The 20,838-nt window shown below is 61.3% G+C and overlaps 2 protein-coding genes across 13 annotated transcripts in view; one reads left to right on the top strand and one right to left on the bottom strand.

Annotated features, from left to right (window-relative positions):
* Nucleotides 1-6: 6 nt before the first annotated feature.
* On the top strand, nucleotides 7-13,455 carry CPSF1 (cleavage and polyadenylation specific factor 1). Its single transcript, XM_034668790.1, has 37 exons — nucleotides 7-35; nucleotides 5,631-5,658; nucleotides 5,751-5,893; nucleotides 5,983-6,063; nucleotides 6,150-6,301; nucleotides 6,380-6,526; nucleotides 6,632-6,771; nucleotides 6,854-6,964; nucleotides 7,041-7,134; nucleotides 7,225-7,312; nucleotides 7,386-7,508; nucleotides 7,591-7,642; nucleotides 7,749-7,843; nucleotides 7,912-7,986; nucleotides 8,110-8,190; nucleotides 8,266-8,355; nucleotides 8,545-8,655; nucleotides 8,728-8,869; nucleotides 8,955-9,133; nucleotides 9,216-9,352; nucleotides 9,437-9,611; nucleotides 9,697-9,903; nucleotides 9,984-10,073; nucleotides 10,153-10,296; nucleotides 10,373-10,525; nucleotides 11,196-11,312; nucleotides 11,392-11,482; nucleotides 11,553-11,637; nucleotides 11,728-11,869; nucleotides 11,952-12,104; nucleotides 12,178-12,354; nucleotides 12,436-12,502; nucleotides 12,578-12,625; nucleotides 12,695-12,850; nucleotides 12,923-13,052; nucleotides 13,132-13,270; nucleotides 13,342-13,455. The coding sequence occupies exons 3-37, from the start codon at nucleotides 5,822-5,824 to the stop codon at nucleotides 13,387-13,389; spliced, it is 4,092 nt and encodes a 1,363-aa protein (XP_034524681.1). The 5' UTR covers nucleotides 7-35; nucleotides 5,631-5,658; nucleotides 5,751-5,821; the 3' UTR covers nucleotides 13,390-13,455.
* The window catches only part of ADCK5 (aarF domain containing kinase 5), a 20,772-nt gene continuing 13,379 nt past the window's right edge, over nucleotides 13,446-20,838 (bottom strand). For 3 of the 12 annotated variants that reach the window (XM_034668803.1, XM_034668802.1, XM_034668801.1), the window contains exons 2-10: nucleotides 15,980-16,055; nucleotides 15,655-15,850; nucleotides 15,435-15,575; nucleotides 14,998-15,348; nucleotides 14,846-14,929; nucleotides 14,527-14,753; nucleotides 14,035-14,451; nucleotides 13,842-13,958; nucleotides 13,446-13,750 (exon numbers count right to left, since the gene is read on the bottom strand). In XM_034668803.1, coding sequence (XP_034524694.1) covers nucleotides 13,645-13,750; nucleotides 13,842-13,958; nucleotides 14,035-14,451; nucleotides 14,527-14,753; nucleotides 14,846-14,929; nucleotides 14,998-15,348; nucleotides 15,435-15,575; nucleotides 15,655-15,831 — 1,620 coding nt within the window. In that variant the 5' untranslated portion in view covers nucleotides 15,832-15,850; nucleotides 15,980-16,055 and the 3' untranslated portion in view covers nucleotides 13,446-13,644. Of the gene's footprint in view, nucleotides 13,751-13,841; nucleotides 13,959-14,034; nucleotides 14,452-14,526; nucleotides 14,754-14,845; nucleotides 14,930-14,997; nucleotides 15,349-15,434; nucleotides 15,576-15,654; nucleotides 15,856-15,979; nucleotides 16,056-18,013; nucleotides 18,114-20,838 lie in introns of all 12 variants that reach the window. The other 9 variants (XM_034668798.1, XM_034668792.1, XM_034668797.1 and 6 more) reach the window with 8 other exon arrangements.

The raw sequence follows: 20,838 nt of genomic DNA, 5'->3' as shown, positions 1-20,838 counted from the left end.
AGCTCTACGTGTACCGCCTCAACCGCGACGCCGAGGTGGGTGCGGGCCGCTCGCCCCGCGGCCGTCTCCTGTGCTCGCGCGGCCGCTCGGCGGCTCCTGCGTGCGCGGCGGTGGGGGTGCGGGGGGAGCGGGTGCGCGGCGCTCCGGGCGGGGACTCGGCGCTGACGGGAAGCGCACCTGTGAGCCGGCGGGGCGGCGCCGCACGTGCGGTCGGGGCCTGGCGGCGGAGGGACCGCCCTGGCGGGAGGAAGGCTGGCCGTCGGGGGGGCCTGACGGGAGGTCACTGGGCTGTGATGAGCCCATCCACGGCGGGAGCGCAGGGCTGCTTTGGTTGCCGAGGCGCCGGCCGGTCCGGGAAGGCTTCTTGCGACAGTGGGTTTCTTACCTGTTCTCAGAGGGCGAGCGGGACTTCCCCCCAGCCCGGGGACGGGGCGTGGAGGCTGTTGGGGGCGGAAGGAGCGGCCTGGGCGCAGGCCGGAAGCGGCCGAGGGCGGACAGGGCATGCAGCGTTGGCCTGGAGCGGGGGGCAGAAGGCAGGCTGCTCTGATGCCGGCGGACGGGGTCCGAGGGGCACACAGAAGGCGGCCTACCTTCCTGGCACCTCCGTCTGGACATCTGTGTTCGTCTTTGCACAAAATGTGCGGATTGCTGTACTGGTAATACACGGTGAAGAAAGCCAAACAGGAAAGGCTGGAGTATTTTAGGGAGAGCTTTGTGACTGTGTGTCCTTAAAAATCTTAGTTTAAGCTTTTGTGATAGTGGCAGTTTTGAGGTCAGTATTTGCCTTTTGTCAAAATTTCAGTCAAAAAACTGAAAAAGAGGTCTTGCAAATAAAGATGCGGGCGCCTGGCGGGCTCTGTTGGAAGAGCGCGAGACTTTTGATCTCGGGGTTGCTTTGAGTTTGAGCCCCACGTTGGGTGTAGTGATTGCTTACGATGGATGAGTGAGTCAGCCTGCGAACTGTATGAGAGCGTCCTTGCTGTATCCAGTGAACGGAGACGGGTTTTTCAGTCCTGTCTTCCCATAAAGTTCCTCCTTCTCTGATACCCGTGATACCAGTGGACCTGAAGAGGCAGACTGGAAGCTCACAGCCCACCCTGAACGCTGGTGTTCACTCACTCGTTTTCTCCACAGACGTGTTTGTGCAGAGGCCTTGTCAGGTGATGCTGGTTAGCATTACAGGCAGCGAGACCTGCCCTGCTGATGCCCCTTTTCCAGGGGGTGACCGACTGGACACAGCCAGTTATGAAGTGCCCTGGAAACCAGCAGAGCAGGATGGGGGAGCGGGGAGCGGGAGTGGTGTTAAATGTCGCCTCCTTGCAAAGTCGGGTTTTGAGCAGGTGAGGAGGAGGTGCTGGAGAGCCTTGTGGGTGGCAGGTGAAGGTTCCAGGCAGGTGAAGGTGTTAGGGCAGTCAGGGCTGGTGCTTAAGAACCAGCCAAGAGGGGGCTGCCTGGGTGGTCCGTCAGTTAAGCATCCAGACTCTTGATTTCTGTTCAGGTCATGATCTCAGGGTCATGAGATGGAGCCTCCCGTGGTCGGGCTCCATGCTGGCTGTGGAGCCTGCTTGGGATTCCCCCCCCGCCCCCCCCCCAACCCCCCCCTTTGGAAAAAAAAAAAAAAAAGATCAGCCAGCAGGCCCTGAGGAAGGGGGAGTGAGGAGGAGAAGCACGTGTGGCTGTTGATCTCCGGTTGTGGATCGAAGTGCCACACTGATCGTAGAGATTACTTAAAAAGGGGGGGAGTGAGGAGAGGACAGAAGGTCAGAGGGGTGACGAGGTGGGGGCCAGGTATCAGCATGGCGACCTTTTAGGTCATCGTAGGGACCGAGTGCTAACTCAGAAGTGAAGTTAAGGAGTGACCTGACCTGTGTTTCGCAAGGGTCACTGTGTGGAAGAGTCGGTGGGGGGTAGCAGGGGGGCCTGCAGGGAGACCAGTCAGGAGCATTAGGCAGTGGAGGTCGTCGGAAGCAGTCAGGTTCAGGATGGACAGGATGTGGGGTGTGAGGGCGTGAGGGGCCCAGTTTTGGTCTGAGTACCAGGAGGGGTGGAGCTGCTGTACCTGACAGGGAGAAGGTGGAACACAGACATGGGAGGAGGGGCTCCATTTCGGACATCGCATCAGTTGCTTGTTGCTGCAGGACAAGGTACCCCAAAACTTAGGAGCTATTTTTCTTAAAGATTTTTTTGGGGTGTCAGCACGCACACAAGCAGGGGGAGCAGCAGCAGAGGGAGAGGGAGAAGCAGGCTCCCCATTGAGCAGGGAGCCCGATGTGGGGCTGATCCCAGGCCCCCGGGATCATGACGTGAGCCTGCAGGTGACGCTTCACCGACAGAGCCCCCCGGGCGCCCCAGAACTTAGAAGCTTCAGCAGCAGATAGTGCCTCCCGGTTTCTGAGGGTCAGGAGGCCAGGAGTGGCTCGTGGGTGGCTCACACAGGCTCTCCGGAGGTGGCGGTTCGGGGTTGGCGGGGCGGCCGTCTTCTGAAGGCTCAGTCAGCTGGAGTTTCTACTTTTCACTCACACTGCTTTTGGGAGGAGGCCTCAGTCCTCCATGTGGGCCTCACATGGGCAGTCTCCCGAGAATGAAGGCTGAGCGAGAACAAGTCACCGGGGAGCACAGTGTCTTTGTGACCCGAGGTGGACGTGGCACACTGCCACTTCTGCCACTTGGTACGGCTCACGGACCAGCCCTGGCCAGTGGGAGCGGCCGTCTGGACTGCAGCCGCTACAGACTGTCAGGGCGCTGATCCCACAGCCCACTGTGGGTGGACGGGGAGCTGGGGCAGGAGTTGTGTTGGGGAGCAGGATCTGGGCTGGAGCTGAAGTGGGCTCTTCAGACCCTGAAGCTGGTTGGGATCCCCCAGAAGATGGCCCCTGGGGCGTGGGGTGCCCCAGTCTGAGACGTTGGGAAGAAGAGGCCAAGGAAGAGCCACAGGAGGTGTGGCCCCGGAGGCGGGAGGAGAGCCACGCTCATGGGGTAGCAAACTGGGGGCCTGACGCTGCGACCCATGCTGCCCAGCCTCAGGTGAGGCACAAGACCTGGAGGCCCTGGGGGCTCTTGACTGGGGGACGGGGACGTGGGCCTGCAGGGTTTAGAGCCCACCAGAGAAAGGGGACCAGTAATGGTGAGCATCTCCAAAGATGTGAGCGTGATTGCAGCGCATGCACAGCAGAGGGTCCGCCAGTGCGACCGCGCACCCCCCTCACCAGCCCGCTGAAATCTAAGGGAGCTTTGTACATCTTCTGAGTTGTGAAAATTCCGAACAGACTGCATGTAGCTGCCGAGCTGAAGTCAGATGTTTGCTCTTCGGCTCATTGTGGGAAAGTCTGCCAACTCTCAAGTCCGAGAGACGTATGTGGGGCAGGAGATGGGGCTGATGGGGGGCCACTGGAGAGCGTTCTGGGTCAGTCTCGTCAGCGCTCTGGAACAGCAGCCTGGTACTTTGGGGCATGCCTCTGTGTGTGTCTTGGGAGTTTGGACAGGGCACACCGTGGACCGTGGAGGTCTCTGGCCTATGCTTTGTGAGGTCTGGGCTTCGACTGGGTGACTTGAAGAGCTGGAGGCAAGCTGGCCGCTCTCCATCTCTCTCCCCACCTCTCCCCACCTGGCTGCCTTGGTTTTCCTGGCAGCACGGTGGCCTCCAAGTAGTTGGGCTTCTTTACTCGGCAGCTCTGGAGGCGAAGGGGGAAGCTGCCGGTCCTCACAAGGGCCAGGTCCTGGGGGCATGGCACCAGTTTCATTCACAGCCTGTTCAGGGCCACCGCAAGGCCAGACTCCGGAGAGGAGAGGGGTGACGGGCCTTGTCGTGAGGCTGTCTTGAATCTGCCCCACGGAATCTCGTGCAGGTGGCTGCAGTAGTGACAGCTCCCCTGGTGGCAGGAATGCGGAAGGCGTAGTGCACAGAGCAGGTGGGGGTGGGGGTGGACATTATGCCTGGGACCCAGTCCTCCCGGTGAGGTGGGCAGTAAGGGCAGCTTGGGCAGGGGCACGGTGTGAAGCTGCGAGTGGTCGGTGGGTGAGTGCGTGGCCTGCGGCAGCAGTAGCGGTGCAGCTGGGCAGCAGGAAGACCCCTGTGACCTTTGGGAGGAAACATGCACAGCACTTCGTTGAAATTAATGGAAATCCCAAGTAAATGGAAAATAATTCATGGTTATGGATAGGAAATCTCAATATTGTAGAGATGTCCGTCCTTCTCAGGTTAATCTATAAATTCAGTGTCTTTCGAAGTTGCAAGCGGCTACTCATTAGATTTCATAGTCTGAATTTCAAGTTTACACGGAAGAGCCAAAAAGGAAACATATCCACAATTACTTTAAAGACGAACAAGGTGGGACACTCGCCCTGTAAGACTCTCGAGAATTATGTGTGTGTACATTCATATTTTAAAGCTGTGTTATTAGGTGTATATGAGACAAATGTAGAAAAAGGTCTTACGTTTGAACTGATGTTTTTGTCATGAAATGTTCCATTTTATCTCCAGGACTTTTTATCTTAAGATCCAGTTTCTCCAACATCTATGTAGTGACCTCATCTTTCTTCCTTTTTTTTAATTTTTAAAGATTTTATTTATTTATTTGACAGAGCACAAGCAGGGTGAGGGGCAGAGGGAGAGGGAGCAGCAGACCCCCCACCGAACAGGGAGCCTGATATGGGACTCGATCCCAGGACCTCGGGATCATGACCTGAGCCACCCAGGCGCCCCTATCATGTGCTTGTTTCTATTGAAACAATATATGACTTTTCTCCCTAACCTTGGTAGTGTGGCCGTTCCTGTGCTGAGCTAACCTTGCCTTCCTGGAGCGACCCAGTCTGGGTGCGATGTAGCCTTTTCACGCGTCACCGGCTCACTTGCAGACACTGACTCGGCTTCGACTTCCTGTCCCACGCGCACGATCGGTGTCGGGGCCTACACCCCCTGAGGTGCCATCAGCCCGGGACCAGTGGGTTTTTGGTTTCATTTTGGTTATGTTTGGTGTTTTTTAAGTTTGTCATCATTTCTGGAACATTTGGTAGAATTTCCTGGTGAAGTCCTCTGGTTCTGGAGTTTTCGTCTTTGTTGTGGCGTAGGCATGGGATGTATGAAATGCCTTTTCTGTAACGAGTTAATTATGTGGTTCTTCTCAAGCAGCTCTTTTCGGGATGTTTACCCCATAGCACAAGTGTATTATTAAAAATGACCTTCTTTGTCATTATTAAAATTTTTACGGGGCGCCTGGGAGGCTCAGTCAGTTGAGGTCCGACTCTTGATTTCGGCTCAGGTCATGATCTCAGGGTTGTGAGCTCGAGCCCTGTGTCGACTCTGTGCTCAGTGCGGAGTCGGCTAGAGATTCTCTCTCTCCCTCTGCCACCCCCCGCCCCACACCTGTGCGTACGAGTGGGTGGGCTGTTGGGAAAGCCATGACGGGGGGGCTCTTGGAGAAGCCCTGTGGCCACGCTGGGGACCCGGGGTGCGAGCGTGTTTGTGCACGTTGGGTTGGGCTGTGTGCGGCTGTCTCCAGCAGTACCTGGAAGTGTGGTCTGCACCACAGTGGGGGGGGTGCTGGCTGTGCATGGTCTTTTCTCCTTGTGCCCCCATGAGGTGGGGCTGCTGGGTGTGTGGCTTCGCTGCTCACCCTCCTCTTCCCTCCCAGGCACCAACCAAGAATGACAGGAGCACAGGTGAGCACAAGGGCGGCTGCCCTGGCCACAGGCCTGGGACTGCGGGGGCTGGGGTGCGGGCCCCGACCTGGACCCACCGGCCTGTCCCTCAGAGGGAAAGGCCCACCGGGAACACCGGGAAAAGCTGGAGCTGGTGGCTTCCTTCTCCTTCTTCGGCAACGTCATGTCTATGGCCAGTGTGCAGCTGGCGGGAGCCAAGCGGGACGCCCTGCTCCTGAGCTTTAAGGATGCCAAGGTGGGCGACGGGCCTGGAGGTGGGAGTCGGCGTGGGGGCCTGGAAGGCCGTGGGTGTGCCCCGGCTCTGACCTGCTTGCTGCCGTCCAGCTGTCGGTGGTGGAGTACGATCCGGGTACCCACGACTTGAAGACCCTGTCTCTGCATTACTTCGAGGAGCCCGAGCTGCGGGTAGGGCCAGGCCACGCCCCCAGCCCTCCCTGCTCCCCTTGGGCCTCCTGTCCCCAGGCCCGCCTGATGACGCCCTCTGTCCCCAGGATGGGTTTGTGCAGAACGTGCACACGCCGCGGGTGCGGGTGGACCCCGACGGGCGCTGCGCAGCCATGCTCATCTACGGCACACGCCTGGTGGTCCTGCCCTTCCGCAGGGAGAGCTTGGCCGAGGAGCACGAGGGGCTTATGGGGGAGGGGTGAGTACTGCGGCAGGGCGGGGCTCCCTGAGTCCGTGTCCCCGGCTCCCTCTGCCCGCTGAATCCCGTTGCCCCCAGGCAGAGGTCCAGCTTCCTGCCCAGCTACATCATCGACGTGCGGGGCCTGGACGAGAAGCTGCTCAACATCGTGGACCTGCAGTTCCTGCACGGCTACTACGAGCCCACCCTGCTTATCCTCTTCGAGCCCAACCAGACCTGGCCAGGGTGAGGCCCCGGAGCTGTGGGCCGCAGCTGCCAGGGCCTGGGCTGGGGCTCCAGTGGGAGGGACCAGGCCACGCAGCCCCGGCCGACCTACCTGTCTGTCCCCAGGCGGGTGGCTGTGCGGCAGGACACATGCTCCATCGTGGCCATTTCCCTGAACATCACGCAGAAGGTCCACCCGGTCATCTGGTCCCTCACCAGCCTCCCCTTCGACTGCACCCAGGCCCTTGCTGTGCCCAAGCCCATAGGTGAGGGCCGTGGCCAGGGGCGGGGTGGGGGGGTGCGTAGTGGAGGGTGCGGAGCCCCGCCCACCAGCCTGTCCCTCTCCAGGTGGGGTGGTGGTCTTCGCGGTCAACTCACTGCTATACCTGAACCAGAGCGTCCCCCCGTACGGCGTGGCTCTCAACGGCCTCACCACCGGCACCACTGCCTTTCCCCTTCGTAAGCGTGGGCAGGGGCAGGACGGGGGGCAGGGATGGTGGCGGGCGTGGAGTCTGTCTGACGGCGCTCGGCACAGGCACCCAGGAGGGCGTGCGGATCACCCTGGACTGCGCGCAGGCGGCCTTCATCTCCTACGACAAGATGGTCATCTCCCTCAAGGGCGGTGAGATGTGCGTCTCCGTCCCTTCAGTGAGCCCTGTGCCCTCTGGCCCCGCCCCTCAGCCCTGCCCCCAGCTCAGCGCTCCCCTCCCTCCCTGCAGCTACGTGCTGACCCTCATCACCGACGGCATGCGCAGCGTCCGCGCCTTCCACTTCGACAAGGCCGCTGCCAGCGTCCTCACCACCAGCGTGAGTCGAGGGAGGGGGGGGGAGCGGCCCTGGGCGCGGGCCCGGCTTCAGCCTCACCATGCCCCCTCTTCAGATGGTCACCATGGAGCCTGGGTACCTGTTCCTCGGCTCTCGCCTGGGGAACTCGCTCCTCCTCAAGTACACGGAAAAGCTGCAGGAGCCCCCAGCCAGCGCCGTCCGAGAGGCTGCGGACAAGGTGGGTGCGCGGGACCTGTCAGGACACGGGCCCTTTGTGCGGGGCCGCCTCGGGGCTGCTCACTGCCCCTCCTGCCTCGCAGGAAGAGCCTCCGTCGAAGAAGAAGCGAGTGGACTCCACAGTGGGCTGGTCAGGTGAGGCCGGAGAACCGGGGCTGGAGAGGCGGGCGGGGGCTGGTCAGGTGAGGCCTGGGGGCCCGGTAACCAGGGTGGGTTCACACTCCGTCCCTGTCTGCTGCAGGGGGCAAGTCCATGCCGCAGGACGAGGTGGACGAGATTGAAGTGTATGGCAGCGAGGCCCAGTCGGGCACGCAGCTGGCCACTTACTCTTTTGAGGTGAGGTTGGGACCCGGGGGGGGGCCTCCCACGCTGGGTGACCTGCCTGAGCCCGGCTGTGTCTGCAGGTCTGTGACAGCATCCTCAACATCGGGCCCTGTGCCAACGCTGCCATGGGCGAGCCTGCCTTCCTCTCTGAAGAGGTGCCGTCGGGTGGAGACATGCGGGGCATGCGGTGCTGGGGCCTGCCCTTCCTCTCAGCCCCTGTGCAGGGAGATGGGGACATGGGCTGCCGGGGCCTGTCCTTACTTTGAGCCCCTGTGCAGTTTCAGAACAGCCCCGAGCCAGACTTGGAGATCGTGGTGTGCTCCGGCTATGGGAAGAACGGGGCCCTGTCCGTGCTACAGGTACGTGGGGGCGGGGGCGGGGTGGTGCCTACCCGCGGGACCTGGGTGGACTGACACCCCCCATTGTCATTCCAGAAGAGCATCCGGCCCCAGGTGGTGACGACTTTTGAACTTCCTGGCTGCTATGATATGTGGACAGTCATCGCCCCTGTGCGTAAGGAGCAAGTAGGTGGAGCCTGGGCTGGTCAGGAGGCCCCGAGTAGGGCAGGTGACCCGGTGCTGCCCTCCGTGTGGACTCGGCCCCAGCTCGTGGTGGCCTGGAGGCAGTGGGGCCCAGGACAGGGCTCTGCTGGGCTGTCTGAGGCCAGCACCCCGGCTGGTGGTGTGATTCTTGCTCCCTTTCTGCTGTCACAGGAGGAGACCCCCAAGGGGGAGGGGGCAGAGCAGGAGCCCAGCGCCCTCGAGGCGGACGATGACGGACGAAGACACGGGTTCCTGATCCTGAGCCGGGAAGACTCCACCATGGTAGGGGGCGGGGTCCGGCAGCCCGGGGCGGGGTCCCACCGCGGTGGTGCGCTCACTCCCCACCGCCTGCAGATCCTGCAGACAGGGCAGGAGATCATGGAGCTGGACACCAGTGGCTTTGCCACGCAGGGCCCCACGGTCTTCGCCGGCAACATCGGGGACAGCCGCTACATTGTGCAGGTGTCGCCGCTTGGCATCCGCTTGTTGGAAGGAGGTGGGCTCGGGTGGGCGGGCAGGCGGGCGGCCAGGCAAGGGTGCTGGGTGCTGACCACCCAGTGCTGACCGTCCTGTGCCCGCAGTGAATCAGCTGCACTTCATCCCTGTGGACCTGGGCTCCCCCATCGTGCAGTGTGCGGTGGCTGACCCCTACGTGGTCATCATGAGTGCCGAGGGCCATGTCACCATGTTTCTGCTCAAGAGCGACTCGTATGGGGGCCGTCACCACCGCCTGGCACTGCACAAGCCTCCGCTGCACCACGTAAGTGCCTGCCGTGCCCGCAGCCCGCAGCCCGCCTTCCTCTCCCACCCCCCGTGCTGAGCCCCTGTCCCTGTCCCTGTAGCAGTCCAAGGTGATCACGCTGTGCGTGTACCGAGACGTCAGCGGCATGTTCACTACTGAGAGCCGCCTGGGCGGGGCCCGCGATGAGCTGGGGGGCCGCAGTGCCTCAGAGGCGGAGGGTCAGGGCTCGGAAACCAGGTACGTGGGCGGCCAGGGCACAGGCTGGGGCCAGGGGCCCTGTGGCCGGCCCCGTGTGACGGATGTGCCGGCCCCGGCCTCTAGCCCCACCGTGGATGACGAGGAGGAGATGCTGTACGGGGACTCGGGCTCCCTCTTCAGCCCCAGCAAGGAGGAGACCCGCAAGAGCAGCCAGCCCCCTGCGGACCGGGACCCCACCCCGTTCCGGGCCGAGCCCACCCACTGGTGCCTGCTCGTGCGGGAAAACGGAACCATGGAGGTGTGTGGCGCCCCGTGCCCGGTGCAGCTCCCTGTCCCCCGCTTCCCGTGGCTTCCTGTGGCTGCTGACCCCACTCCCTACACAGATCTATCAGCTCCCCGATTGGCGGCTGGTGTTCCTGGTGAAGAACTTCCCTGTGGGGCAGCGGGTCCTGGTGGACAGCTCCTTTGGTCAGCCCACCACGCAGGGCGAGGCCCGAAAGGAGGAGGCCACACGCCAGGGGGAGCTGCCCCTTGTCAAGGAGGTACTGCTGGTGGCGCTTGGGAGTCGCCAGAGCAGGCCCTACCTCCTGGTGAGTGCGGGCCCTTTGTTCCCCGCGGTGGCCTGGCCGGGTGCCCCCGCTCCCCCTGGTGACTCTGCGCCGCCCCCCAGGTGCACGTGGACCAGGAGCTGCTCATTTACGAGGCTTTCCCCCATGACTCCCAGCTCGGCCAGGGGAACCTCAAAGTCCGTTTCAAGAAGGTGCAGTGAGTGGGCTGAGCTGGGCGTGGAACGGGGTGGGGGGCACGACCTGGCCCTCATGGCGCACCACCCCGTCCAGGTCCCTCACAACATCAACTTCCGAGAGAAAAAGCCAAAGCCGTCCAAGAAGAAAGTGGAAGGCGGCAGTGCCGAGGAGGGGGCTGGGGCCCGTGGCCGCGTGGCCCGGTTCCGCTATTTCGAGGACATCTATGGCTACTCTGGGGTGGGTAGGCAGGCGGCTCTGGGGGGGGCCCCAGGGTGGGGCAGATGGGGCCTCACCTCACAGTGCCTGCCCTCAGGTGTTCATCTGTGGCCCCTCCCCTCACTGGCTCCTGGTGACTGGCCGGGGGGCCCTGCGGCTGCACCCTATGGGCATCGACGGTCCCATTGACTCCTTTGCCCCGTTCCACAACGTCAACTGCCCCCGTGGCTTCCTGTACTTCAACAGACAGGTAGGGAGACCCCAGGGCCCGCGCTGCCCCCTGTTGCCCTGCCTGGGTCAGGAGGAGGTGCTGGGGACCCTGGGGCGTCTAGCAGGTGGACAAGGCCAAGGTCAAAGAGGTGAGACTGGGAAGGCTTGGAGGACAGGGCAGTCGGGAGTGGCAGCTGCAGTCCACGAGGGCACCTGTTTGCGGGGCCGGGTCCACTCACTGCTCTGCCCTTCGGGACCTGTGTGACTCTGGGCAGGGTGCTCACCCTTTCTGAGCCCCGTTTCCTCATCTGTGATGCCAGCACGGGGACTCATGATGATAACGTGGCAAATGCTTTGTAGGTATTGACACACTTAGGACTACGGGTGAGGGACAATGGCCAGGGGCACCAGTAGGAGTCCCCTCGTTTGTCTGTGCAGACTCTGGCCTGGCCAGTGTGGGTAACCTTTTGCCTGCAGCCTCCAGCTTCCTCTGGGCCTAGGCCATGACTGTGGCCAGCATCCCAGCCCTGGTGAGCCCTGGAGAAGGGACGGGAAGGCCGTGAAGCACAGGACAGCAAGTCTCAGTCCCTTGCACACCCCAGTTCCGGTAGAGCTGAGGGCTGGCCTCGTGGAGCCCTCGGAAGCCCGGGTTTGCCTGCCCTACCCGTGGCGGGTGCCAGGCCTCACTACCCTCGTCCCCCATCCACCAGGGTGAGCTGAGGATCAGTGTCCTGCCCGCCTACTTGTCCTACGACGCCCCGTGGCCTGTCAGGAAGATCCCACTACGCTGCACAGCCCACTATGTGGCTTACCACGTGGAGTCCAAGGTCTGAGCCCGCCCCCTTAGGGCCGGGGAGCCCCTGGGCGTGGCCTCCTGCACGCCCGTGACACGCCCCACTGTCCCAGGTGTATGCTGTCGCCACCAGCACCAACATGCCGTGCACCCGCATCCCACGCATGACAGGCGAGGAGAAGGAGTTTGAGACCATTGAGAGAGGTGCGTAATGCCCAGAGTGGGGCTTGCTGTCAGGGCTGCCCACCCTGACTGTCACCGCGTGTCCTTGCAGACGACCGCTACATCCACCCCCAGCAGGAGGCCTTCTCCATCCAGCTCATCTCCCCGGTCAGCTGGGAGGCCATCCCCAATGCCAGGTGAGGCTGGGTCTGGCTGGGGACTGGCTGGGGATTGGCTGGGGACCGGCGGCCGGCCAGGAGGCGGCATCCTCACCCTGCCTCGTGCAGGATCGAGCTGGAGGAGTGGGAGCACGTGACCTGCATGAAGACCGTGTCACTGCGCAGCGAGGAGACGGTGTCAGGCCTCAAGGGCTACGTGGCTGCCGGGACCTGCCTCATGCAGGGGGAGGAGGTCACGTGCAGAGGGCGGGTAAGAGGCTGGTGGGTGGGGGCGGGCGGCGCCGGCAGCTTCGGCCCCTTCCGTGCACATCACCCGCCTCCTTCCCTGGCAGATCCTGATCATGGATGTGATCGAGGTGGTACCTGAGCCCGGCCAGCCCCTGACTAAAAACAAGTTCAAAGTCCTGTATGAGAAGGAGCAGAAGGGCCCGGTGACTGCCCTGTGCCACTGCAACGGCCACTTGGTGTCCGCCATCGGCCAGAAGGTACGTCTGCTCCCACTCACCCCGGGGCCTGCCCGCTGTCTACCCCTGGTCACCCCCGCCTCCCGTGCCCTAGATCTTCCTGTGGAGCCTGCGGGCCAGCGAGCTGACGGGCATGGCTTTCATCGACACCCAGCTCTACATCCACCAGATGATCAGCGTCAAGAACTTCATCCTGGCGGCAGACGTCATGAAGAGCATTTCACTGCTGCGCTACCAAGAGGAGAGCAAGACGCTGAGCCTTGTGTCCCGGGTACCCGTGTGGCCCAGGCCCGTGCTGGGTGGGTGCTGGCCGCGGGCTGACCTTGACGTTCCCCCCTCCCCCGGTCCCCAGGATGCCAAGCCCCTGGAGGTGTACAGCGTGGACTTCATGGTGGACAATGCCCAGCTGGGCTTCCTGGGTGAGCACAGGGCCTGGGGGCTGCGGGGCTGAGACTTTGGGGGTGGCTGGGCTAACCCTAGGCTCTGCTCCCCAGTGTCTGACCGTGACCGCAACCTCATGGTGTATATGTACCTGCCAGAAGGTGAGTACCCCCTTCCCTCTGCGGGGGCCGGGGCCGGGCGGGCGGTGACCTGAGCTCCCTCTGGCCTAGCCAAGGAGAGCTTCGGCGGCATGCGCCTGCTGCGGCGGGCGGATTTCCACGTGGGTGCCCACGTGAACACATTCTGGAGGACGCCGTGCCGGGGCGCCGCGGAGGGACCGAGCAAGAAGTCCGTGGTGTGGGAGAACAAGCACATCACGTGGTTCGGTGAGTCCCGGGGCGGCGCGGGTGGGCGTGTGGTGCGGCCGGTCAGCCTCGCTCACACGGCGCCTCCCGCAGCCACCCTGGACGGCGGCATCGGGCTCCTGCTGCCCATGCAGGAGAAGACGTACCGGCGGCTGCTGATGCTGCAGAACGCGCTGACCACCATGCTGCCCCACCACGCCGGCCTCAACCCCAGGGCCTTCCGGTGAGCGCGTGCCCACCCCCACCCCCGCCCCTCGGCCCCCCACCCGGTCCTGCTGCCCTACAGCCCGCTCGTCCCCCAGGATGCTGCACGTGGACCGGCGCATCCTGCAGAACGCGGTGCGGAACGTCCTGGACGGGGAGCTGCTCAACCGCTACCTGTACCTGAGCACCATGGAGCGCGGCGAGCTGGCCAAGAAGATCGGCACCACCCCTGACATTGTGAGTCCCTGGCCTGCCCGCGGGCTCCCCCCCGGGGCCCTCCCCCCACTCACCAGCCCCTTTCCCTGCAGATCCTGGACGACCTGCTGGAGACCGACCGTGTCACCGCCCACTTCTAGACTCCCAGATGCTGCTGCCCCTGCCCCTTTTTGTACAAAACACGAGGAAAAAGCTGTTGGATTTGACAAGAGCTTGTGGTCATTGCCAGGCCTCCTGGCCGGGCCGTAGTCCGAGCCCCGTGGCGTACCCCCCCCCCAACTTCAGGCCACGGCTGCTTCTGCACCCCAGTTTTTGGGCGTGTGCACCGCCAGCCTGGCCCGCATTGTCTGTCTGACGGTGGAGGCGCTCTGAGGTCCTCTGGCCCCCGGGACTCCCTAGGTCTCCAGGTACTCCGAGAGCCCCTGGGTCTCGGGCAGGAGGCCCAGGTGGGCCAAGAGCCGAACCAGGAGGGCGGTGAGCCTCATCGACAGGGTCTCCAGCCTGGGTGGGAGGGCAGAGGGGTCGCAGGTTGGCGGGGTGCAGGTCTCGGGCAGTGGCCCTGGGTGCCTGCCCTCCCCCCCCGTCCCCTCACCTCAGGGCCACTTCAAACTTGAACGTCTCCCAGATGACCTTGATGTGGCGCAGGAGGCTGGCCCCGTAGATGTTGTGGTACGCTGCGCCTGCCCGGCGGCTCCAGCCCCTGACCGCACTGCCCAGAGACGCGGTCAGCCCAGCTCAGCCCCCCCGGTGCCCCCCGCCCCGGGCTTCCCCCCAGCCAGCCCCACCTCTTGGCCATGAGAAAGTAGCGGTCGACGGGGGCGCCCAGGGCGGTGTTGATGGCGCGCACGGTGTTGATGTTTCGCAGCACGAGCAGCATGGGCCGCGGCAGGGCCCTGAGCACGGCCATGATGTCCTCGAAGTGCTCCCGCGCCATGGTCTGCATGTAGGCCGCCTCCTCGCGGCTCAGCAGGTGCGAGCGCCACAGCTGCCCCAGGCGTACGGGCCGCTGCATGAGCACCTCGGAGAAGAGGAAGTAGTCTGGGGGGCGGGGAGGCAGTGAGCCCGGGCCGCGTGCCCCATAGGCCCCCGCACCTGCACCCCCGGCCTCACCTCGCACCCCGAGTGCCTCTGCGTGTGTCTTCATGGCGGCATCGTCCCTCAGAATGATGGCCCGCCACAGCTGGCACAGGGCTGACCGGTCCCTGTGGGCAGCCAGCAGTAAGGCTGGAGCGCCCGGGCCCGTGCCCCCCTCAGCCCCTCCAGGCTCCCCAGCTTACTTCTCATCCAGAAACTGGTAGAGCCCGTGGTCCAGCAGCACCAGCTGTGCCTTCCCATCGGGGCCTTTCCGCACCAGAACTAGGGACACAGCATGTTGGCCCGTGTCCCCCGACCCCCGACCCCCACCCCTGGGACTTTCCCTACCATTGCCGGGGTGGGGGTCGGAGTGGATGAAGCCTGTATAAAATATCTGCTCCGCAAAAGCCTGGATGAGCTTCTCTGCGATCTGGGGAGAGAACGGGACCGGCCACGGTCACCTATGCTTAGGGCACATACACGCCCCTCCCACACCCACACGCTGATGCACACGGCACTCACATCCTTCACCGCCAGCCCCATGCGCTTGATGGCCTGCATGTCGTTGACCTTGCAGCCTTCACAGAATTCGGCGGTCAGCACACGCTGGGAGAGAGCAAGTGGCTGAGCTCAGCAGGGCTGCACATTCCCACCCAGGAGGGGGCCCAGCCCACCTTGCTGGACGTGTCCCAGTGCACGCGGGGGACCACGATATAGCGGAAGTGCTGCAGCTCCCGTGCGCAGCGCTCGGCATTTCGGCCCTCGTTCTCGAAGTCCAGCTCCTGGGCCAGGGTGCCCTTCAGGTCCTGGGGGCCACATGGGCAGCTGGGGGTCCAGGTCGGGGACCAGCGCACCCCAGCATGTAACTTGTGGACCCTGTTCGCTTCAGCCCGTCCCTGGGCAGCAGTTACCTGGAGCACCCAGCTGAAGCCGAAGCTGGGGTGCATGAGCTCGATGAGCCGGAGCAGGAGCTCCAGAGTGTGGATGTCCGCGTCAAAGCGGTCCCGCAGGTCGATGTACTGCACCTGGGTTGGGCGAGGGTGCAGGGAGGACCCAGGGCCGCCAGCACCGCCCCAGACCCCGCTGCGGCGAAGAGCGAGCCCCCGCGTACCTTCACGGCCACCTCTGTGCCGTCGTGCAGTTTGGCTCGGTGCACCTGGGCCAGGCTCGCGGCGGCGACGGGCTGGTAGTCGAACTCCCGAAAGAGCTTGTGGGGCAGGGCCTGGAAGTCCTCGAGGAACAGCTCGTCCACCTGGCAGGAGAGGGTTCTTGGAGCAGTGGGGGCGGGAAGGGGGGCACTGCCAGAGCTCACAGCCCAGGAGGGGGCTCACCTCCTGGAAACCGCGCGTGAGGGCCCTGTCCTCCAGCACACGCAGGGTCCTGATATACTCCGGGGGCAGCAGGTGGTTGAAGGAGCACAGCCCCTGGCCCAGCTTCACGTAGAGGCCCCCATTGCTGATGGCCCCGGCGACCAGGGCATCAGCTGCCCGCTGGTGACACGCAGACATCACCTCCAAGTACCCAGGGCTGTTCTGACCACAGGCATGGAGGGCAAGGATGGGAGCGGGCGGGCGCCTTAGCGCCCCCAGCACCCACCTTCATCTAGCTGTCACCATCCCCCCCTTCTCCCACTGTGGCTAGGATGCAGGGACAAACCTCTTCGACCCCTCGCAGGACGATGTTTGCACACCACCAGTAGTCCAGGGAGATCTGGAGGCCTATCCTCAGAGACCTGTTGGCAGAGGCTGCCTTCAGCCCCAGGCAGGCACAGTGCCTCCGAGCCGCCCACCCCCGTCCCAGACCACGGGCCCCAAGTGAGCCTGTGGCAGCAGGGGCTGCTGCATTCACAGGCTGGACCAGGCGGGAGCGGACAGGCTCTGGCCTAGCTTGCTTGCTCTCAGCACTGCCAGCAGGGCCGTCTCAGCTCCCAGTCTACACGATGGGCAGCCTGCACCCACCCCACCCCTGCCCACACACGCACCAACGGGCACCCAGGGCATTTGGGGGTGGGAAGAGCTGGGGGCACTCAGGCCCTGACAACCAGGCACGGCTTCCTCCTCATTCTCCTGTAGCACCTAAGGCCTGGGCAGTGGTGACGGTGAGCAAGCCAGCTGCTGTCACCAGCTCCCCTGTGCGGACATGTCCGTGGACAGCAGCCTCCAGGGAGCCGGATCCCAGTGCTCTCCACAGCCCTGGGGGCCTGGGCCCCTCATGTTGGCGAGGGAACTCACTCCCCGTGGCCAAGGCTGTGAATAGGCAGCCCTGGGTCTGGAGAGGGAAGGAACCAGGGCCGAGCCCAGCCTCCGGCATCACAGACAGCAGACCCTCAGACCTTCATGAGAGGGGGTGTAGGTCTCCTGTTCCTCAAGGAAAAAGCCCTTAGGGGACCTGGGGCCACTGGTCAAGCCAAACCTCTAACTTCCTGCCTCCAGTCACCTCGGCCACAGGAGGTCAGAGTTAGAAGGCGGGAAGGAAAAGGCTCCTGGATTCTGGACAGGTCTGCCTCCCTGCTGGGGTATGTGCTGCTCCCAGGGGTCGTGGTGACTGAGCATGCTTGATCAGTGCCAGAGGTCAGCCTGCGCCTTACGCTTGCCACACTGTGCTGCATAAACGGGCTCTATCCCACTCACCCCCAGCCAGACCCAGGGAATAAACAGGACTGTCTGTGAAGAACGGAGTGCACGGCTGTTGGCAGGCTGAGCAAGGAAACAGGATTTCTCCGAGCTCCCTAGAGATACAAAGCGGGGGAGGGGGGCTTCCCTCCTTCCTGAATAATTCAGTCCAAAAGGCAATGCAAGGTCTGCAAGGGGGTGGGGTAGTTGCTACACTCGGTGACCGATCGAATAGGTCACTAAATTAGAGACAAGGGAAGCCAAGATTCTCCCAGTTGGAGAAAGGAGTTCTGGAAAAGGAGTGAATGAGAATGATCTCTGTACTGGGAAATATGTGCGTGGATGCAAGATGTGCTGTGTATGGCTGGATACAGAGACGGACACAGGTGAGTGTGTGCGTGCACACAGCCTTCTGTCCAAACACCCCTCGCTCTAGCCTGTGGAAGGGCCCGGGAGCAGACCGCCCAGAGCAGCGAGCAACCAACATCCACACCACGGTCCTTAAGACCCTTCTCCATCCCAAGGAACCAGGCTCCCCGGAGAATGGCTGATTCCAGGCCTAGGAAAAAATGAGATGAGCCTGGTGCATCTCAGTGCAAGAAGGAATAAAATGCTCCAGAAATGGAGACACGGCAAAAGGACTCGGGGTGGGAGTTTAAAAAAAAAACAAAAAAACCCCACAAACACAACAATTTGAAGATGTAATGGCAAAATCTAGGTTTGCTGTACAGTGTCCCCAACTCCATTTGAAATTTTTACAATAAAATGTTGGAGATAAAAGGATCTACATCTGAAACTAATATTACACTGTATGTTAACTAACTGGAAGTTAAATAAATACTTGGAAATAAAAAAAGAAAAATCACAAAAGCTAAACCTGAACAGTCAGCAACAAAAAAAAAATAACTGGTGTCAACAGAGAGCAACCCACAGAATCAAATAAAACATCCATGAGTCCAGACTGATACAGATAAATGGGGAGAAGAGAGTTTTCTTACAGGAGAACAGCAACTAACAGACATGGAATGGCCGAACCAGGGAAACCACCACTTGGGGACTGCAATTAGCATGAACTCACCTAAGGAGTCCTGGGAGGTGCTGAGCCAGTGGGCAGAAGGGCAATGGGAACCGACCCCAACATCACGCAAACAAGGGGCCCGGGCAGACCACACGCTGGCCTGGGGGTGCAGAACAGTGCCGAAATGTTGGAGGGGCCTTTTACAAAAGGGGTCAGCAACATTTTTCTTTACGAAGTTAGACGGTAAAGATTTGGGGCTTCATGAGCCATACGGTTTCCCCTCTGCTGTCACAGTGACAGCAGCCACAGGCAACATACGCACAACGGACAAGACCACAGGCCCCAAAAAGCTTTATTTATCAAATGGGCAGCAGCCGTGTTTGGCCACAGTTTGCTGACCCCCGTTGTACAACATCACTGGCCTACAGGCCTCCCAACATGTCAAGGTCACTGTGTAGTGAAGAATTAACTTTAGCCAGAAAGGCCTGGCCTTTGCCCCAGCCCCTGGAAGGTGGCCTCTGAAGCCCTGTGATCTCCCAAGTGACAGGAGTGTCTGTGATTGGTGATGGGCCTGGACGGTGCGTGCTGATGACACTCTCAGATTGCCAGAGATCAGCCCAGCCGGGGGAGGGAAGGAGACTGGACACAGTTCAGCTCAGTGATCCGACCACGCCCGGAAAGAGAGCCCCGTGGGAGCCATGCACACTGAAGCTCACAGAATAACCCAGATACACGGTCGCATGTCAGGGACAGGGCAGGAGCGGCGGTGTAACAGGTCTCTGAGGACACGGCACTGAATTTGGGGCTCTCCCGGGCCTCACCCTGTGCATCTCTTCCTTGGGCTCATTCCGATTTCTATCTTTTTTGCTATGATAACACCTTAATCCAGAGTACAGCACTTTCCAGAGTTCTGTGATTCATCCTAGAGAACCATCAAAACTGACAGCCCTGGGCACACATGGGGGTCTGGGGGGCCATGCCTGACCTTAAGTTTAGCCATAAGAGCCAAGGAGACACAGGGGGACCGTTCTAGACCACAGGAAATTAGAGACGGGCCTGGTACGGGACCCTTGTGCTACAAAGGTTATTGCTGGGACGCTTGGTGACAAGTGGATGAGTTGAGGCATTCAGAGGTTCATAACGTGCCAGTGTCCTGAAGGTGCTCATGGAGAATGTCCTTGCTTAGGAAATACCCCCCAGCTTGCAGGGGCAATGGAGCACACTGACAACTCATTTGTAGAGGTTTCAAGAAGGAAAAAAGTTCTTTTGTCTTAGTCCTACAACTTTTCTGGACATTTGAAACTGTCCAAAAAAAAGCCCACAGGTTTCTGAGAAGTTAAAATTAAATAAGGGGTGGGGGTAAGAAACCAAGGCCTTGATGCGGACTTCCCACCACTCATCTCTGAGCCTTCTCTCTCTCTCTCTCTCTCTCTCTCTCTCTCTCTCTCACACACACACACACACACACACACAAGCGACGTGTTCTGCTCTCTGCTCTCCTGCAACATAAGGAGCTCCCAAGTCCCCTGGTGGTGAGTCAGTCCTGACCTGCTCCCCACCTGCGCATACCCTGCCCCTGACCCCAGAGGCCCTGTGGTCGCCCCTGTGCCCAGCGTGCCTGTCCTGGCAACTGCTGGGGCTTACAGCTGACAAGTACAAGTTGGGAGAGAATAGTTCTAGCTCCCTCCCTCCAATCCCGGCTCAGCCTCTGAAAGCAAGCCGTAAAAATACATTTTCTCAGGAAGGAAGCAGAGAAGGTGATGAGGGAACGGAAGGCAAGCTGAGGACAAAGCAGAAGCTGACACCCTGCAACCCCACCCCCCCATGGGATGTATGTGACATTCCTCAGGCTCTCCTGGCTGCCCTAAAGGACAAAGAAACAGTCCTTACTACCTACAGCCCATTGACAAGTCCTTGAAACAGGCCATGGTGACATTCCTCTAGGAACTCAGCTGCCTCCATGTTAATACTTTGCTAAGGGCAAAAGGTGGTCCTAGCCTGACCCCCCTCCCCTCCACCAGGATCCTGTAAGTCTACTGTAACTTATAAAAATTCCTTTGGAAACTTCCTTTATCTCTAACCCCCCAAGATACGTGTTGGCAATCATCCCCCAAGCATACGGCCCACCGATATACATCTGAAGGGTCTCATGACTCAGGCTTTATTAGACGGTAATAAATGACCTTTTCCGAACAGTAGCCCCCTCAAGGTCCTGGACACCTTGCTCCCAAAATTCCTTAGAGACTTACCCTATCCCTAACCCCCTCCCAACTTGAGGGTATATAATGGGCCATTCCTCATAACCCTGGGGCAGCAGCTCTTTCTGCCCACGGGTCCTGTCCCCGTGCTTTAATAAACCACCATTTTGCACCAAAGACGCCTCAAGAATTCTTTCTCGGTCGTCGGCTCCAGACCCCACCCCGCTGAACCTCACCTGTACCTCATCAGAAGGCAGGCTTGCCGATGGTGCATTTGACACTGGGAAACAGCAGCAGTGTGAGGCGGACGGTAAGACAAGCCTAGACATGCCAAGTGTGGATTTCGGAAGCAGGCTGCATGGGGACGGTCCCCACCAGTCCCACGCCCTCCCACACAGTGGAGAGCCACAGAAGAAAAGAGAGAGCCGACTCCAGGCTCTGCCCTCGTCAACCTCAAGACTGGGAGACTGGACAACCCTACAGGACGGAGAACTCACTGCCCAGAACCTGCCCAGGAGGGCAACTAGGTGCTTCAGGCAAACCTGACCACCTGGGGAGACAGGCGCGCAGGGGCGGGACCACCATCAACAGAGCTAAGTGAGGAGCCTGTTGTGTCCTCAAGACAGGTAGTGGTGAAGCGTTCAGCCACCACCCGACAATGGTCTCCACTAGCATAAATCTCAGGGA

Source organism: Ailuropoda melanoleuca, chromosome 9 (genome assembly GCF_002007445.2).
Source record: "Ailuropoda melanoleuca isolate Jingjing chromosome 9, ASM200744v2, whole genome shotgun sequence".
Taxonomy (NCBI): domain Eukaryota; kingdom Metazoa; phylum Chordata; class Mammalia; order Carnivora; family Ursidae; genus Ailuropoda; species Ailuropoda melanoleuca.
Note: the sequence above shows the minus strand (reverse complement) of the source record. Positions and strands in the feature narration are given on the sequence as shown.

Coding starts and splice junctions, on each gene's coding strand:
- CPSF1 (XM_034668790.1), top strand. CDS start 5,822: ATGTCTATGGCCAGTGTGCAGCTGGCGGGAGCCAAGCGGGACGCCCTG. Junction 7,135..7,224: donor TCCCTCAAGGGCGGTGAGAT/GTGCGTCTCCGT, acceptor CCCTCCCTGCAG/CTACGTGCTGACCCTCATCA. Junction 7,313..7,385: donor CCAGCGTCCTCACCACCAGC/GTGAGTCGAGGG, acceptor CCCCCTCTTCAG/ATGGTCACCATGGAGCCTGG.